The sequence below is a fragment of the Macaca thibetana genome, chromosome 1 (assembly GCF_024542745.1).
Source record: "Macaca thibetana thibetana isolate TM-01 chromosome 1, ASM2454274v1, whole genome shotgun sequence".
NCBI classification, from domain to species: domain Eukaryota; kingdom Metazoa; phylum Chordata; class Mammalia; order Primates; family Cercopithecidae; genus Macaca; species Macaca thibetana.
The window spans coordinates 71,518,149-71,538,134 of NC_065578.1; the positions used below are offsets into that span (position 1 = coordinate 71,518,149).

At 34.8% G+C, this 19,986-nt stretch overlaps 1 protein-coding gene across 1 annotated transcript in view; it reads right to left on the minus strand.

Annotated features, from left to right (window-relative positions):
• NEGR1 (neuronal growth regulator 1) overlaps nt 1–19,264 on the minus strand; it is a 908,115-nt gene extending 888,851 nt beyond the window's left edge. Inside the window, exon 1 of the mRNA XM_050804825.1 lies at nt 18,534–19,264. Coding sequence (XP_050660782.1) covers nt 18,534–18,709 — 176 coding nt within the window. The 5' untranslated portion in view covers nt 18,710–19,264. The remainder of the gene's footprint in view (nt 1–18,533) is intronic.
• Between the last annotated feature and the right edge of the window lie 722 nt (nt 19,265–19,986).

Here is a 19,986-nt window from a genome sequence, read left to right on the forward strand (position 1 = left end):
GATCATATATAAGTCAGCTGAAGGAGTTTTTTAAAACATGTTGATTAACATCATGTAGATGGATTAGCATTCCCATTAGCAGTCCCCAAAAAACACCATTTGGAGAAATGTTCATCGAGAGTTATCAAAGAGCTCTACTTCTTCATTCTTTGAAATTACCTAGGCAAGTTGGATGTTTTAGTTCTCTGAAGTGAATAAAATCTGCTGTTGAAGTTAAATATATGCTTAATAAAAGCAACCTTAAAATTGTTTCTTAAAACTTGTGATGAATGTAGTCAGTCAAAACAAAACAAAAAGAATGTTTAGAATGTAAAGTTGTCTATACTTGAATAGTTTCCGTTCTAACTTTCTTGAATTGCTGCTATGTAAGCATATCTTTTGGCGCACACAGGCACACACACACCCACAAAACAACTCTCTCTCTCACCTCCTATGCCCAAATTAAGTGAAGTGATAAACAAACAAACAAAAAATTAAAAACGACAATGAAAAAAGATAATGGTGATGTTATGTGGTGGGAAAATAATAAGTAATTTTCAATATAACATCCTTTGCCTGATTTTCTTATCCCTATGTAGATCCATTTCCTCTTAGATGTTTCCATTATTTATGTAATACATATGTTCACTGGAAAGAGTAAAATATGATGGGGAATGGAGCACAGAAGGGGAAACGGTGTTTTCTGGAAATTAGAGGTATCCCTAACTATGACAGGCATATTCAATACAAAGGGTAAAATAAAATCAAAAGCTGTTCTGGAGTCCACTGAAAATAAAATACAATCTGTAACTCTGAGTAGTTTATGTCTGTGTAATCATTAATATGAAGACAAGTATACAGAACAAGAAATCAGACTGAGTTCCAAACCAAGCTTTGATATTTACAAGACATATTTATTATTCATAACAAAAAAGAGGTCTTTAAACATCTAAGCCTCTGTTTATTCATTTGTAAAACTGGAATTTTCACACTTGTTCTGCCTCCCTCATAAGCTGTTGTGATATTTAAGATAATATATAAGCAATACAACATTTTAAGATACAAATATTATTTCAAAGATATGAAAGAAATGTTTAAATTTTAATTTAAAAGTTGTAAGAAATATTTACAATTATATCTTGATCCTATTTTAGTGGGATTATTTACTTGCATTAAATAGCTAGATATTCTATATTAACGTTTTAAATATAGAAATTAGTCGTTATAAATGATTATATTTTGAACAATAAAGTCATATTTCTTTTTTGACATCTCTTATGCTGAAATGTCTTTTGTTATTTGTTATCCAAATTAAAATAACATATATGTGGAAACTAAATAATTTTATAGTAGTATTTTAGTTCTTAAAAACTTTTCAAATATTTTATGATATTTAAATGAATCAATTACTTTTAATGACAGAAAATACAGCCCCTACTAACACGTATAAAACATTTAATAATGAATACTTTCTCAGTAATAAAGTAACAAGCCTGCACATTGTGCACATGTACTCTAGAACTTAAAGTACAATAAAAATAAATAAATAATCATTTAAAATGATAATGTTTTATTTCTTTGTAGAAAACTACCGTTTTGAAAAAAAAGAGAAATCTAAAAAATATACCAAAGTTTAAGTTTTCTACAGATGGAAAACACATTAATAAGAAATTATTTTCTTTATCTTTGTCACTTTGAAGATTGTGTTAATGTAATAAATCTATAATTATTATAAATTACTGTACTGAATAACTTTTAGATTAACTGTCATTTCTTCATAAAATAGTTCAATAGTTGCAAATAATTTAACATTTTCTAATTAATCAAAGTTGAATAACTACACCACACTACTAATTTCTGTATATCTTACATAGCAGATTTCTTTTCTCTAGGCTACAATTACTCTAAACTCTTGGACAATCTTTTTGTTTTAATTATGCATGACTGCTGATAGCTGTTTGCCTGTTTAACCACCAACCTATCTGATGATGCCAACAGAAAATCATTCAAAATAATTTGGATATTTTGAATAATATATTAATAAATATCTTATATATCTTACATATAAATAAGATATATATCTCATATAAATAAGATAATAAATTGATCCTTTCATTAAGAAGATAGTTTTGTTAGCCTTTAATTTTAATTAATTTTGTGATACTAAGGTCAATCAGCTTCAATATTTCCATTAATCTTTGAGTACATCAAAATTCCTCTTTTACATTTTTTCTCTAAGAAAAATAACTGAAATGTAAACATCCAATTTAATTAAACTACTAGGAATTAATTTGAGCCTAAAGTATGAAACTTGTATACTACAGAATAACAAGTCAGTTGTTAAGTGTATTTTAAGCTTTCAAGAAAATGAAAATATATTCAATCAATAAACTATTGAATGCCCCACTAAATGGTAATATACCCTGTAGGCACCAGAAACTAAAAGTTTTTATCTTTAAAACCAAACTAAGAATTATTTGTTTCTTAAATCTCTAAGGCATGCAGTATTAAGCATACCTGCTAAGAACTTAAAAGATATTTGAAAAATCTTCAATGAGCTTCCTAGTTTTATAAATTTGAAAAACAATTTTCTTAATAGATTATACACATCATAGGACTATCATCATTATCATAACAGAATATTCAAAATAATTTTCCAACTCTGAAGTTTATTTGATTAGTCCTATCAGCTGGGACTTAATTCTTCTTCCTCACTTATGATGTCCTATTTTATAATCTCCTATTCAAAGAAATATTACAGTATGCACTCTAGAATTCAAGTGATTTTATAAAGTAAAATTCCAAAAATAATCTTACTTTCAGAGAGCATTACATTTTTTAAATATAGCACCTTACTAAACTCCTAAGATAATCTTTTGTGAGATTTCCCATCCATGTTATTACATCATCATAATGTTATTGATATTAACATTTTCTGGGAGTATGGCAGCTATATTTACAGAAAAGTGTGCCCTTGGCCTCACAAAACTTCTGGTGAGTAACTGACATAACATTGTAATGAACTCTAAAAAATGGAGATGCCAATACATATTTACCTCAACATATATTCCAAATGGATCTAATGTAAACTATGTTAAATAGTAACAAACTTTAATAACTTAATAAATTAAAAATGCATATGTACCATAAGTACATACACTGTCAGAAACTAAACATGGTAAAAGATTCTACTGAGAGAAATACGTTTTTTATAGATTCACTTACTTATTTCTACACACCAAGCCTGTTAAAGGCCTTAAGTGATACTAAGGCAATTAAAGTAACAGTTCTTTCTTCACCAGGTCTATAGCTGGGTAAAAGTCTTTTATAAAATATGTATATAATTAACTAAAATACAAGAAAGGAATTTCTTTATCTTCACCAAACACATTTTTATCACATCTTGTGTTAAATGCAGGGTAAATACATTCACTATGTAAATACATTCACAAATGTGTGTAGGTATGTATATACATACATAAAAATCTAAAAAATGTACCAAGTGTATATAAATAGAGACAGATACACACACGCACACAAACACAAATTTGGGAATGAGAAAAAAATACCATTGAGCTAAATTTAGAGAATAAATAGAACCTGAAAATTATTAAAATTCTTTTTTTAGAAAATCAATTGATGAGAAGGAGAATGTCCCACACAAGAGAGGGCAATAGCAAAAGGTCCTATCTGAAATAAAGAATAATTAGTAAGTCCCTAAAGGATACTGGAGAGTAAAGAGGTAATCATGTTATCAGAAAACTTTGATGTTGATTGCTATCAGCTAATTCCCTATAATATCGATGAAGGTTTATTGTTAATATTTAGAAAAATCATACTAGCAACATTTGTTTATTTCGTACCAGGCATGATGTTGAGGAGCTTACAACGTTTATCTCATTGAATTCTTAGAACCTATTGGTTAAGCATTATCATTAACCCATTTTACAGTGAGGTAACTGATCGGAATCAGTTTCCTCACCCAATTTTCAAAATAGTTCATAGAAATATGCCACTATTTGCAAGGACCCCATCTCACATACACATGCATACGTAACTGTAAGTAGAAAAATGATGAGGCTATTAAAGGGTTTTATGAGAATTTTGAAATAGTAAGAATAATATATTCTTATATAGGAGAAGAAAGGTGAATAGGAATTTTAATGTGAAAAAAGAATATTATCAAGAATTTTCATTTTAGTGATGTCCCCGTAGTAATATTATATACACTGTGTCCTACTTAAAGCTGGACAATATGGAAAAGTCCAGATATTGTCTGTAAGAAACTAGTTATATGTATCAAATATGAAGAGAATTTTTGAATGCCACAAGAAAATTCAGAAAATCAACTCACCAATTACTGAAATTGCTAGAGAGAAGGGTCATCCATTGCACCCATTTGTGTTAAAATAACTGATAAAATAAAATCAAAAAAGCACGAATGTGCTATTTCAATGAAGAATTATTTGCAAAAGAATTAAAAATATTGTTTGCTTTGTTGGTAAAATAAAGCATCAGGTATCCCTTACACATATCATTTCAACCAAGAAAAAGGAAAATACAAGTCTATTGAAAAAAGTGTAGTATAGTAGAAGAAACACACAACGATGGTAAAAAGATTATGATGCTAACAGAAGAAATAATGAAGAAAATAAACCTTCATAGACTTTCAGAATATGTCAAAAACTGATGATAAATTTAGAGGAAAATCCATGTATAAAAGTATTACAGAGAAAACAGTATAAAGGACAAGCATCTCAGATGAAGAAAAAAATAAGTCCAAGAAGTAGAAACAATATGTGTGAGATGGTCATCACGTCTTCAGATACACTCTACTCTTCACAGCATCAGAAAGCTGCCTTGAATTTAAAATAGGTGAACCTCAGAAGTTATTAGCCAACAGAATACATCAAGTACAATATAACACGTAACAATTTCTTTAACTAGATTTTTCTGGCCATAAAATATAGCTGTATTACAGGAAGAGGAGGAAGGCAGCATAAGAAAGACAACTGATAACGAAAGAACACGAACTGTGTCTGACACTGCTTTCGGCATATTCACGAACGTTACTATAGTGATCACAATAAGTATGGGAGTAGCTTTCAGTATTTCCATTTTATAGACAAGAAAACTGAGTCTCAGAAAAACCGAATAACTTGCTGTGGCCACTGAGCTAAGAGTCAGTGAAGCAGAACACGTAAGTTTTTTATAACACACAACAGTGTTTGAGAATATAGACTGAATTACAATGTAAATTCAATAGATAGGAACTTATCTCTTATCATCATTGGATCTTAAACTCACAGAAAGTGGATAGCATACTACAGGGACTCAATGCATAAATGCAGAAATTGAGTGAATGAACTCCTGAAATAACACATTGCCTATGGGAAAAACTATACAATGAATGGAAAAATACACATTTCCAAAGAAAGAAAGAAAAATTAAAAATCAATTCAAGGATTCTAGAATTTAGAAAACATTCTATACAAATAGAAATATACAGGATTAATAATTTTAAATAAATTAATGCTGTTGACTATGTCTGTTATATTCTTATGTACAGCCAAGTGAGATAACAGACTAATATAAAATTGATAGAATAAACAATATAAAATGGAAGGGTGTAAGCATGCGAAGAAGGAGCTAGAACTGGGTTATAAAGGTTTGAAAGCATTTTTTAACAATATGAGACAAAAATAGTACTTTACTGGAAAAGCTTTGGATATATAAAGCAGCCGCAGCCATCGTAAAATTTACACTTCTCTTGGGTACACATGCAAAGTCTCTAGAAGAAGGATATATAAGCACATTTTAAAAGATTCTTAAATTATGTACTATTGGATACAAACAAGTTTTCAATTAGGCTATAAACTATATAAACTACTGCTACCAGCTAGCAGAGAAAGGCAACATATCTAATACGCTTGATATTTTTCATTGATGGCAATTAAACATAAGACACTATAACTTACTACTGACGTGTTATTGAAATCGGAGTACAAGGAACTTTTATAGGTCTCTGAATCTTTGGATCTTCCTATCTTGGGAAATAATGGTGCTTAAAATTATTGGCTGCCTAACCCCTATCAAAGGAGTGAATCAAGGTGATTCAGCTGTTCAGAGTTATATCAGGATGGACATTCAGATGATTAAACTAGGGACTTGGAATACTATAACAAGGAACTACTGATTTTCATTTCTTTTAAGGACTAGAGTATACAAAAAAGCTTCAGGACATATTGTGGCTTTTGAAAGGAAATGAGCACGAGCCTTGGAGACACACAGGCCTAGGATCAAATCATGGTTATGCATTAATTGCTGTAATAAAGTTCGGAAAATTACTCAGCTTCTATGACGTTGTTTCCCCATTTGTAAAGTAGAAGTATAGTTTGTTGTAAAGATTCATTGCAGTGATCAATACATAATACCTAACTATGTGTGATGTTCAATAGCTGTTTTTTCTGTTATGTTATCAATAGCTTGTAATCATTAAAGGTGGAATCATTTATGGATGAGAGATTTTCCTCCAGAATATCTATAGTAGTTTTAAAAATTCACAATTTTCCTATCTACTAAATGCATGTAACCATTTAATATATATGCTATATATTATATATGCTATATATTAAATATATATGCATATACATTTAATATGCCAAATATGTAATCTCATTTAAACAATTTCACGTTTCCTCAACTATAGAACATACTGTCTTGATGTTTTTAATCACTGTAGACTTAGAAGCTAAAAGGCAGTTGGTGATCAGTAAATGCATAATAAATGAATAACGAATAAATTTTTTGTCAATTGTTTTGATTTCTTTTAGTAAGAGGTACAAGATAATGAGAAAGGCACTGGGCTTGGGATAAAGGACTTGGATTGTAATTGTGGCTCCGCCACTTGCTAACTGTTCCACCTGGTTCAAGTTACCTTCCCTTGCCAATCTACTTGGCTATAAGAGTGGGAAAGAAATAGTTTATTGTACATAGTTGTGAACGTATGTTATATATGGTAGATGTTCTGGGACTGTGATTTCAATCTGAATCATGATGTTGATGATGGCTCCACCATCATCACGATAAAACACTATGCTGTGCATTTTGCAAATATGCAGAATTAGGGCAAGCATTCATACATAATTCCAAGCTTTAATTCAGTATATTGCCTCTGGCAACAATGGCAATGTATAGGGAAAGTTCTTGCCCATACCTACTGCTTCTGAACTGCATTGCCTTCAGCATAACCTACAGATGCCCCGAGGAACCATAAGAATATATCTAATCCTCAATAATTATTTGCTACACTATCCAGAATCCAGAGTTTGCTAATTTTTTAATGCTAGTCCTCTTATCAACTATTCCAGTGTTATCACGAGCTGTCATATCTTCCATTCTAAACTGTCACAAATGTTCATCTTCATCCTCCGACTCTTTCACTGTCATTACTTATTTCTAATTACTTTTACTTCTTCTCTTCTGTTTCTTTCCATTTCTCACTTAAGTCCTCATTGCTTCATGTGACCACCCAATTATAGTGCTCTGTCACTTCTGGTAAGTGAATCAAATCACCATCAGTCTGTTGAGCATAAAATTTGTGATTCCATTTCTTTTGAGTGCTCTGGGTGTGCACCCTAAGAGCTAAAACATTTTTTAGTGTGTTTCTACTTCCAGATGTGAAGCCAAGTGCCAATAAATTTCAAAGTGAGATTAGCAGGAAAAAAGCAGCATAAAATTATTAGCTAACGTACTTTTAGTACTTACTATGTGTTACGTACTGCCAGCATTTTACATGTAATATCTCATTTAACCCATCTACTTCTGTTGTGGAGACAAGGCTTTTGTTCCAGGTCACATAGCCAGTAAGTACAGAAGCAGGAACTCAAGTTCTGATTGCTTCCATTCTGGTTGCCTCAAAGCATGAACAATTTCAATAAAACTAAGCAATTATGATAGATGATAAACTGTACAAATAAGCAAAAGTAACTTCACATCTAGAATAATTTGTGAACAAAAATAAGTAACATAAGCATAAGAAAGAGATGCAGAAGACTTTTCAAAGATGTATTATAATCCCTCAATGATGTGAATAGATTCTTGGAAGCTGCAACTTTAAGTAAAACAACATACAGCAGGTGATTGAGTAACATCATTTTGTTCCATGTTGTTTTCTTATAATGTTGAGGAAGGAAGAAAACTTATTTTCATTATACATCATTTTGCTTAAGTCAGAGTTTCTAAAAACTTATCAACAACACTAAATGAGCGCTTACGGTATATCTAATCTCCTTTTGTGAACATATTCCAAAAAATGGCCCCTGACCCAATTGCAGGCCAAGGTATAAAGCAGCTATCTATGTTCTAAAATAAATATAGACTAGTAACTGAGAAGGAAGACATACACCTGCATGAAAAACACAATTTTCAAACTTCAATATGTACAGTGTATATTACTTCATCATGGAAAAGTGATATGATTCAGCTGTGCACCCACCCAAATCTCAACTTGAGTTGTATATCCCAGAATTCCCACATGTTGTGGGAGGGACCTAGGGGGAAGTAATTGAATCATGAGGGGCTGTCTTTCCCATGCTATTCTCATGATAATGAGTAAGTCTCACAAGATCTGATGAGTTGATCAGGGGCTTCTGTTTTTGCTTCTTCCTCATTTTCTCTTGCTGCCACCTTGTAAGAAGTGCTTTTTGCCTCCCGCCATGATTCTGAGGCCTCACCAGTCACGTGGAATTGTAAGTCCAATTAAACCTCTTTTTCTTCCCGGTCTCGTGTGTGTCTTTATCAACAGTATGAAAACAGACTAATACAGAAAATTAAGGGCTTAGAATTATTTCAGTTATTTAATAATTATATGAAATTAAATATATTTTCTTTTTTTTTTTTTTTCTTTTTTTTTTTTTTTTTTTTTGAGACGGAGTCTCGCTCTGTCGCCCAGGCTGGAGTGCAGTGGCCAGATCTCGGCTCACTGCAAGCTCCGCCTCCCGGGTTTACGCCATTCTCCTGCCTCAGCCTCCCGAGTAGCTGGGACTACAGAAGCCCACCACTTCCCTCGGCTAATTTTTTGTATTTTTTAGTAGAGACGGGGTTTCGCTGTGTTAGCCAGGATGGTCTCGATCTCCTGACCTCGTGATCCGCCCGTCTCGGCCTCCCAAAGTGCTGGGATTACAGGCTTGAGCCACCGCGCCCGGCCGAAATTAAATATATTTTCTCTTATACTTCTATATAATGAAATGTCTGGGCTTAATTCTATGTCATCCCAAGGGATCTAAAGTTTAAGGTAATGTGATGAGAAGTCACTAATACAGCTTAAAATGCTTTCCTCCCTCCCTTTCTTCCTCTTCCCTTCCTCCCCATCTCTTCTCCCATTCTTTCACTCAACATTCAGGTTTTTAATACTAATAATCTACCAAGCACTACACTAAGTAGTCCACAAGCCATTTTCTATTCAACTGATCATCAGCCAAATACACTAATTTGAAAATACTTACAAATCAAATATTAGGTATCTAAATATAGTCTACTGTAAGAAATATTCTATTTATAAAATTAGAAAAACTTTACGATCTCTTTATTAGACACCCTTATATTACAGGATAAATGTTATTAAAGAAAATATATAAAATATCTTCTGATTACAGCTCTTATATTCACAGTATCTCTTAAATTCATTAATACTTCTAAATGTAACTTAGTTGCATGAAAAGAAAGGGGTTTCTGAAGACAATGGAACACATATTTTCCATGGCTCTTTAACTTATCTAAAACCTTTACATACTTTATGGCAGTAGCCACAGCTTTAAACACACACTAATACGCACACAAACTCTATCAATAGCATGAGCATGGGCACTGGACCTATGTCCAAACGACTCAGAAAAATTCAGTAAAGAACAACTTTGTTCTGGACTAAAAAGGGTTATAAACATCTTCCTTAAATTGAGTAAATTACCAGCTATCTGGAAAGTACAATGAATTGGCTTTTATTCAAAAGAGCAACATTTAATGCTGGCAACACTGCCAAATTCCTCCTTTCCTCTATTCTTCTTTTCTTAGAGAAGGTGATTAAGAGACCAATTCCCATGCCAGCTGAATGCTTATAAGAGCATCAAAGGTCCTCTGTCAGGATTCAGAACTTGATATGGCTTAGAAATCACTACACCAATAGATAACATCCTCAACATTATAAATCAAAGCCATATGACCACATTAAAATTCTATCAGCTAGTATCAATACACTGTGGTTTATAAAGTACTGCTGACCTACCTCTAGGAGATGGTTAAAATGATACAAAAGTTCTGCTCTGGTTTGGGGCTTGTAGCTACTTTTTACAATTCAGTAAAATTGTAGCAATAGCAAATTCTTTCTACCTTTGTATCCTTATTGATTTCGTTTAATTAAAGCTTTAGGAGAAAGGAAGAGAAGGCTCCACAAGTTGAGGTAGAAACAGAAACAAATGTTAGGAGGCCACAATAGATATTTTGCTATTTTGAACTGTTCCTGCTATCTGTTGATTATAATTGTCAAGGGCAAAAGCCTTCCTATACAATGTAAAATCTGGGATCTTCTTAAAATTATAACTACATTTCAAAATCTTACAACTAAATCATTACATTTCACACTTTTCTGCTTAAACCTACAGTAAGAATACCTTTGAAATCTTAACATAGCACATACACACACACACGCAAATACACACAAAATAGAAGTTAATCAAAGAACACTTTACCTTTCTTAGGTAAAATGCCTTATATTTTGGAACGTTTTATTTAATAATACCTTTAGCAAGAAGTATATTTTCTTCAAAGTAGACTATGTCCTGTAATTTAAAGACACTGAATATTTCCAATGTATATCTCTTAAACCACTAAGACTTCTGCAGGAATTACTTAAGGCAGGGACTGTTGATATATGGATTTAACAAAAAAACACTTAAATACATTCATTTCTTCACTTACCCTTCCATTTACTCATTAATTCAAAAATTAGTGGATATTGGCCTGATACATGAAAGCTTCTGTGCTAAGGCCCTACAGATAGCTGCACGAGCGTTTTACCACTACAAACCCGTGTGTTTTTCTAATCAAAATTAAAATAGCAAAGAAAAACAGAAAATACATATTTGCAAAATATCAATTTCTATTATTTATTCATAAAGATCTTATAAGTTATACCACTTTTTTCTGTAATATATACAGCAGAGTAATTAAAACTCAATTTGATAACGATTATGACTGTGTAGAAAAATCTGAGATTTTAGTCTCCAGTCATACGGGAAGTTTTTGTTTCTGCTGGTTAATTTGAAACAACACATAAAATATCTGACAAAATAAAATGTGAACCAATTTAACATTTCCTTTAGAAAAGCAAAATGACAGGTAATAGGATACTCCTAGAAAAAAAACACAATAAATTTTATTTTTTCATATGCATAGAAAGTGACAACGACAATCTTTAATCTATCAGTGAGCTTCCAGAGAAATGCAATGAACGATATCAAGAAATTCAACTTCCGGCCGGGCGCGGTGGCTCAAGCCTGTAATTCCAGCACTTTGGGAGGCCGAGACGGGCGGATCACGAGGTCAGGAGATCAAGACCATCCTGGCTAACACGGTGAAACCCCGTCTCTACTAAAAAATACAAAAAACTAGCCGGGCGAGGCGGCGGGCGCCTGTAGTCCCAGCTACTCGGGAAGCTGAGGCAGGAGAATGACGTGAACCCGGGAGGCGGAGCTTGCAGTGAGCTGAGATCCGGCCACTGCACTCCAGCCCGGGCGACAGAGCGAGACTCCGTATCAAAAAAAAAAAAAAAAAGAAAAAGAAAAGAAATTCAACTTCCTTCCAAATTCAGAAATCCTCTCTAGAGCATCCCTGAGAGAGAGTCATTTAACGACAGTCTTAAATTATCATTTCTCCTGAATAATTACAGAAAAATGTACCAATAGTAGGACTCAATGACAATCGTTTATTTATATATGAACCAGACACCTATATAAGTGTCTTTTAGAAAGTGTTTTGCAGGAGCAAATGAGAAGGTCACCACATCATCTGATACACAGTTAAGAGGGGGCTTTCATCTATAACTCTAGCTACTTGACAGCTTCAGGCATCAGGATGGCTTGAGGCCAGGAGTTTGAGACCAGTCTGGGCAACACAGTAAGACCCCATCTTTAAAAATAAAAATAAAAATAAATTAGCCAGGTATGTTAGCACACACCTGTAGTCCCAGCTACTCAGAAGGCTAAGGCAGGAGGATCACTTGAGCCCAAGGATTTAGAGGCTACACTGAGCTATGATTGTGCCACTTCACTCCAGCCTGGGGGACAAAGCGAGACTCCATCTCAAAAAAAAAAAAATGTTTAAGTCATGTGATGTCTATAACGTCTTAATTTCTGCAATTCTGAAACAAGATATGGTAGAAAAATGACTTGAGTTTTAATCAAAAGATTCTACTTGTTTGAGACTAATTCCTACAATAGTCAAATAGTTCAATTAGCAATATTGTTACGGTCATATACTTGGTAAAAACTAGAAACTTTTATTGTCACCTCAGATGTTATTCTATATAAAGAAAGACATTTAATTTTTATTGAATTCAATAGGCAACACTCTATGAATTGTCTTAGCATTTTGATCACATATCTACAAGCAGGGTTTAATCATAGTTATTTTTGGCTTAGTAAAAAAATATAACACTGTTATTGAATCTCATCAATATATGTTCATCAATTTATTTTCCACACATAGCAACATTATATATTTTCCTACTGAAATTATTAAATGTTATATTAATTCAACATTTATTCATTTGGTTCATTATTAATATAATCTGTGTATGGATTAAAAAGCCTCTTCTTTTTTCTTTGTAATATGCCTCAATATTCTTATGGCTTAACTTCTATGCACGTTTCCTTTAAAAACTATTACATTCAGTGCTAGTAAGCAACATTTATAGTGCCACAGTCACTCAATCAAATATAATTAAAATCACAAAAACTATCACTTTTCACTATGTATCTATCAAGGTTCTACAAACACCACCATTCTGTATATTAAAAATGGGAGAATTTAATGTAGGAAATGTATTTTAAAGGGGATAGAATACCTGGGAAGCTAAATAGAAGGTGGTAAGATAACTCAGTGGTTAGTAACATCAGGAAGCCACTACTACTACTAGGTTGAAGGCAAGAAGGGATAAAGCAGTAAAGAGAAACACAGGGGCTAGTTATCAGTTGGAAGTTGAAACAAAAAAGGTTCCCATGGGAGATGAATACAGCGCTGTACACTGCCCAAAACAATGAAAGAGGGGAGAAATGCCCTAGCCCCTCACTTCATGATGTTGTCCCTTCACCAAAAACTACTTTCCATTGGCTAATGACAGCCTGAAGATAGTTGGCATGGAAGACTGGGAAATGTAGCTTTAGGGATTAGCTCCAGCCTCCACCTGAAGACCCCACCACCACCCCATAGCACAGAATAGCAGATGGACAAAGGATGGGTCTGGTCAATCAGGCCCAGAACTCACACAGACCATGATGGGAACATTTCTGTAAATTCTGTAGAAGTCAGGTATTGCAGTATTAACTTATTCTAGGTAGTGATTTAATTGTAAAGCCTATCTATTTAAAATAAGTAGTTCATTAACATGCTTGTGTTCAAAGATCTATACAACTACATGGGTTTTTGAATTCTTCTGAACTAAAAAGATTGGGCAAAATACATTTATCTAGAAAATTAAAAATATTATCTTATACTTTTATTAATAGTTGTGTACTAAAGTATCAAGTAATATATCTTGCCAATAGAACAGTTCTGCAAATCAATATAGGTAACATTTAACATTTATTACATATTCTAGAACATATTTTTCCAGATTGACCATTCTGATAATCCATTATCCCTCCTCTTTTTAAAAAGAAAAAAAAAAAAGAACCCTCAGGATTTTAAAAATATTTCTTCATAATACTATTTAATAGACACACAGGTTTTAAAATAGTGCCTTAATGTCCTAAATTGAAAATATTTGTAAAGTTGAACTGAGCATTTGGAAAGTATAATGCATCAATGTGTAGGAATAACTCAACAGAAAATATGAGACTCTCAAATACTATTCCAAAAGTACACCATAATTGATTTTTACTGCTATTGGTAATTCTGTATTCTCACACAGAAATCATTTATTTTATTGTAACAGCATGCATTTCAAATCATAACCAGTTAATGTAGTCTAATAAAAAGGCAAATGTAGTGAACAAATAGGATAAGCAATCATAAATACTTGTCATATTCATTCATAAATTTACTTGCAAAAGTTTTGTGGTTTCCAATAGTGTAGAAATATGCCCTAAGCAAAAACCTTCTTCCATATTACAATATCATAGTAGGATATCACATAACTTTCATTCAAATATATTGCATTAAAATGACAAGAGTTGTGTTCAACTTTGCTTAGGTAAAAGAAGATATCACAATTAAGGAAAGAATCTTACTTTTTTCGATTAAAGCATGACAACCAGATAATAGGATATTTTGAAATCATATCAGAAAGGTGACTAAAAAAGTACAAACTTCATACAGAAGGGCTGAATAAGAAACAGATTGAAAAAAATTAGCTTAAAAATAACACGTGTTTTAAAAATGTGCAGGCACTGGGAGGATGTAAATAAGGATGTTCATAGTATTGTTTCCAAGGAGTATTAAACATTTTTGACATGTTTACATAACAGTATTTATTACTAAGGTAAGAGTAAAGCAACTGGTTCATATTAAAGTGACTGCAAAATGATTTTTTTAAGTCTCCTGAAATTTATGTATTGTTCTAGAGCAGAGTTATATCCCCTGAATTCTCCAGTTCCAGAAACATTGGGTCCTGAAGCATAACCAATATGGTTCTAGCATTCCTGTTCTCTACTAGGTCAGCCCATGACGTATTAACTCAGATCTTCCATGTACTACAAAATACAACTCAAAAAATGTAAAAAAAGTTAATGTCTCCATACAAGATTAACAAGTTCTGTTAAGAATAAAATACTGTATATATTAAATGTAGTAGCAATTAAAGTCTATATTTAATAAGTTAATGGAAACAGCTTGTGTTTATAGCAAATTACAATGTATTTTAGACACCATATATTTTTTAAATACAAAGCTTAAGAAAGGGAAATATCAAACATTACTATATTGAATATCTGTATCATTAAATACTTTATCAAGAAGGTCCAAATAATTCAAGTGAATCATTCAGAAATTTAGCACTGAATAATATTATTAAAAGTAAGAAACATCTTTACACTTCATATGTATGGCTTCACTAACCCTAAGAGACGAAGGTAAAATGATAAAAATATTAAAATTATTAAGTGGAATGTCATCATAAATCCTGTATTTAAGCTAAACAGAAAAGATGATTTATAAAATGACAGATACAGTTAGATAACAGAATGAATTTCCCTTGTGTATTATAACTACACTTAAGGAAAGTTTTGTTTTTCATGATCCTCTTCTCAAAAACAGACATTCTGGCACTTAGGAAACAGAAATGTATCATTTGACCTTTAAACTTCTGTTTCATTAGCGTAACCACAAGCAACAGAGTCACTGACTGGCATGTTTGCACTTTAAGGCCTTTAGCACTTAAAATTATTTGATAACTGTTATGCCACTATTTGTTTTTTATTAAAGACACTGTGAGGAATATGTTACATTAAAAATAGAATATACTGTGCAAAGTTTGATGAATGATATCATGTAATTCGGTTAAGTGTTCTCCTGAGCACTTCATTCATGTATTTTGATGGGACAAGGGCGTATGTTTGAAGGGTAGAATTTTGTTTTGTTTTATAATGAGTTAGAGAATAACAACAGATATGGTTTTAAGTATACAAAGAAAAAACAAAATATAACTGTGACATTACTCTTGATTTAAAAAAAAAAATGCATCACCTGAGTTGCCTATACTCAATTAGTCCTTAAGCTCTATCTATATTGGTCTATGAGCAGAGGAAATTATCAGCTGTAGAGAAGTCAAGAAAAAAATAACTGGCAATATTTAACGTTTTCTAATGGAGACAGAATTTCTTATAAATGGATATGTTAAATTAGTTTAAAACCTACAGACAATGTAAGAAGTTCAACAACTAGATACTTCTTTGAGAATCTCAGAATTACTATAAGCAAATTGCTTTGAGTAAAAAGTAATGTAGTTCAAATTTCTATTTCATATGATAAAAAAATACTTAAAAACTAAAATCTAATTTGTTAGAAACATTATCGAGAAGACAGAGAGACTCTGTTCTCTTCAAGAAGTTTGAAAGTCAAAAGTTCCCTCAATATCACAAAATGCAGGATATAGCATCTAAATGGATGAGGTACAGAGCACACAAAGTAAACAAGGACTGCACCAAACCAACAACACTGGAAATATATGGTCCCCACATATTAGGGAAGCTTCACTATTGGAAGCAATGAGTGAACTAAACATGAGTCTCCTGGAAGCAGAATGTGGGTCCAGCTATTTTCATTAACCATAGTATTTATTTAATTGTTGTTTGTTTGGTAAACCAAATGCCAGAATATATTATTGAAAGAAAAGCAGTCTTCTAAATCCTTTAGGGTGGAAATGGTAATGCTCACTACAAATAAGCAATATGTTGCTTACTACAAAAATACATATTGCAGCTCCCATGATATATGTTTGCAATATCTGAAGATAGTGTTTTGCCCTTATCACTGTTGTTCAAACTTCTAAAACAAACTTAACATAAAGAGTACATACAGGCTTAATTTATATCCTCTCTGTGACAAAGAGTTTATCACTGTTACCAACAAAGAAAAGTTTTTCTTTTTACTATGTAATAACAAAGATATTAGTTACTTTTGTATACAGTGACTTTTTAATTCAAAACAGAAATTATTAAAAACATATGCATTCATGTATATTAAAAAATATGATAGTATTCCAAATTTGAACTCATAGGCATGTTCCAAAAGGTGTAAGTCATATACCACACCCACATCATTAAATTTAAATATGTTGCATGATTCAAACAGAAACATTTCCCACTCTCTTTCACCTTAGACATGTCAAGTACACTGATGTTGTGCAAGCCACACTTACAAGTCAACTACCACCCAGTGGAGAGAAAGAAGATCTTTCAGGGAAATGTGAGGTGGGGTGGCAAGGGGAGAAGGGAGGGTGATGGGAAAGAAATGAAGGAATAGGGCGTTTAGCTTTGTTTAGATCTAAGCTTTGGTGATCATTTATATTTTCATAGGAAATATTTCCAGACTCCCTCTCTGCACTGTTGCTTAGGGTTAAAACCAGGGTATGGATGTTCATTAATGACAAACCACCTCAGAGATCAAGCTTAGGGGAAAGAAGGGAAAAAGGAAAAATGAGAAAAAGAAGTAAAACTGAAGACTGAAGGAGGGAGGAAGGTGGGAAGAAAGAGACGACAGAAAGACATAGAAAGAGAAAAAGAGAGGAGAGCCAGAGTGAGAGCGAGTGAGAGAGGCAGTGTGTACACATGTGTGAGTGACAATGTGGAACAGAGAAGGAGAGTATGCCTTTTAAACAGTGAGAGAGGATCTGAATGTGGAAGTGTTTCTTAGAGCATGCAAGTGCCAGTGCATGTGAGGATGTGAGAGTATGTGAAGTAGTATGTTTATAGAAATAAGAGTTATGAGGGTGAGTAAATGGTACTGGAGGGGAAGAGTGACCATGCCTGTGTGTGCCACAGGGGTGGGAAACGGTATTGGGAGAGGGACGAGAAATGGGAGTCAAAAGCACAGGATAGGGACATTAAGGAGGAATAAAAAAAAATTAACTAAAAGGAAAAGGGTTAAAAGAGAGGAGGAAAGGGGATTAAGTGTGAAGAACAGAAATTAAAGTCGTGGAGATAAAAATGAGAAAATACGCGAACAAATTTTAAAAAGGAGGGAAAAAAACGAAAATAGAAAAGGTGTGAAAAGAGATATTGGAGGGAAAAAGAGTTACAAGGAGGTGGGGAAAATGGTATAAGAGAAGGAAGAAGGAGAAAAGAAAGAAAAGAGAGAGCGGTAAAAGGAAAGAAAGATAAAGAGCAAGAAATCGAGCCTGAGTGTCCAAGTGAGAGGGAAAATAAATGGGAGCAGAGAACCAGCAGTTTGAAAGAGTCGCTTATGCTGGAGTAAAATAGAAACAAACCTTATAAACTTGTCAGACTCTCCAAGAGTACCCCATGACAGTAAAACAGAGACCTTGTGCATTCAGTTTCAAAGTGGCACCTGCCCCTCCTTCTAAACCTGACAGTTCACTCATCCCCAGGCTACTTGGCGTTCCGGCAAAGTGCTTTAGCATCACAAGTCCAGCTTGCTACCTGCCCCAGCATAAACGGGCCGGGGCTCCGGGAAGAATCTGCACCTGGAATTCTTGAGATGTGGTCTTTCCATGATGAGCACCACCAGCATTATTGCTTGTGTTATAAAGAAGGCAGAGAGGGTTCAAAGAGAGACAGAAAGATAGACCGAGACAAGTACGAAAAGCACGCCGTTCTTCCTACCTAAGCACCGCCGTGTCCCCTTTTCTGACCATCATGTTGTCCACGGCAGCCCAGGGGAAGTCCACACTCTGTCCAGCCGGGAGGCAGGAGGGTAGCAGGCAGCACAGGCTGAGGAGCACCGCCGCCAGCCACTGGTTCGAGCAACAAGCACCCTGCACCAACATCATCATGTCCATCCCTGCTAGGGCTGCTCACTCTCCAGCAGCTTTCAGCTCGCACTCCCCCACCCCCTGGTGCTGGCGAGTCTTCCCGGGAACCAGGCGGCGCGCCACAGGATTTTTTTTTTTTTTTTTTTTTTTTTTTTTTTTTGATGGGTGGGTGGGTTTCTTTTCTTTCTTTCTTCCCCCCCACTCCTGGTTGTTGGGTGTTGTTTCTCTCTTTTTGTTTTTCGGTGTTTTTGCCTCCCCCTCCTCCTCTTCGCTTTCCCTCCCTCCCTCCCCTCCCTCCCCCTGGCACCACACTACACCTCCTCTCGGTTGCTTTTGGCCGCGTCCGGAGTGTGTCTAATTCTCGGGCGGCTCGCACACCATCTAGCGAGGAGGCGAGCGCGCCGGAGAGTGAGGGAGGAGGCGCGGCGGCAGCGGAGGAGGCAGGGCGAGCGGCGGCGGCGGCTGCAATCGCAGCAGCAGCAGCAGCAGCAGCAGCAGAAGCAGCGCGGAGCGCTGCGCCGGCCGCCGGCCCCCGGGCTCGCGCGCGTTGCCAAGCGGCCGTTTCCTTAGCAACCCCGCCCGGGGACTGGGGATGGAGAAGGGGGGGGTGGATTAAAAAAAAAAAAAAAAAGAAAGAAAAAAAGAAAAACGAAAGCAAGAAAAAAAGAAAAGAAAGACAACGAAAAAAATAATTAGGAGGAACTGTATCACAATTATGCAAACCGAGGGGGAATGAGAGCCACCGTAGAATGAAGGCTTTCCTTACTGTCGTAAGCGCTAGAGGGATGCTTTGCTAGAAAAGTCTGCGTGTCGGGGCTGGGGTGAAGAGAGCTGAGGGGCGCTTTCCCTTCCCTCACCGGTGCGTTTTACCTCTCGAGGCACCGTAAGTTTGAAGTCCTCCAAGTTGTGGTCGGCGCCATCATGACGCCGGCGACTGTGAGTTGTTTTTTTGTTTTTAATCTCGCCTGGGTAGCTACGCTGCAGTTAACGAGCAGCCAACTAGTTCTCTCTTTGCCTTTTCTCGGGAATAGGTAGGGAATGGTGGCGGGGCGCTGCTTTTTTGCGGGGACACGAGGAGGTGCAAGGCCTTACGGTAGAGCAGCTTGCGTGACTGTGGGGGTCGGCCAGTATGGATTGCAGGACGCCCCTCTTTTATCTGTGCGTGTTGACACTAAGTTGTGTGTGTGAGTAGGGGATTGTTTATGGTCAACATGGAGTGTGTGTGTGATGGAGAGTGTGTATTACGCGCGAGGGCCAGCGTGCGCGCGGGGGCCTGTGCACGCGCGGCACGCAGGCGCGCTGGG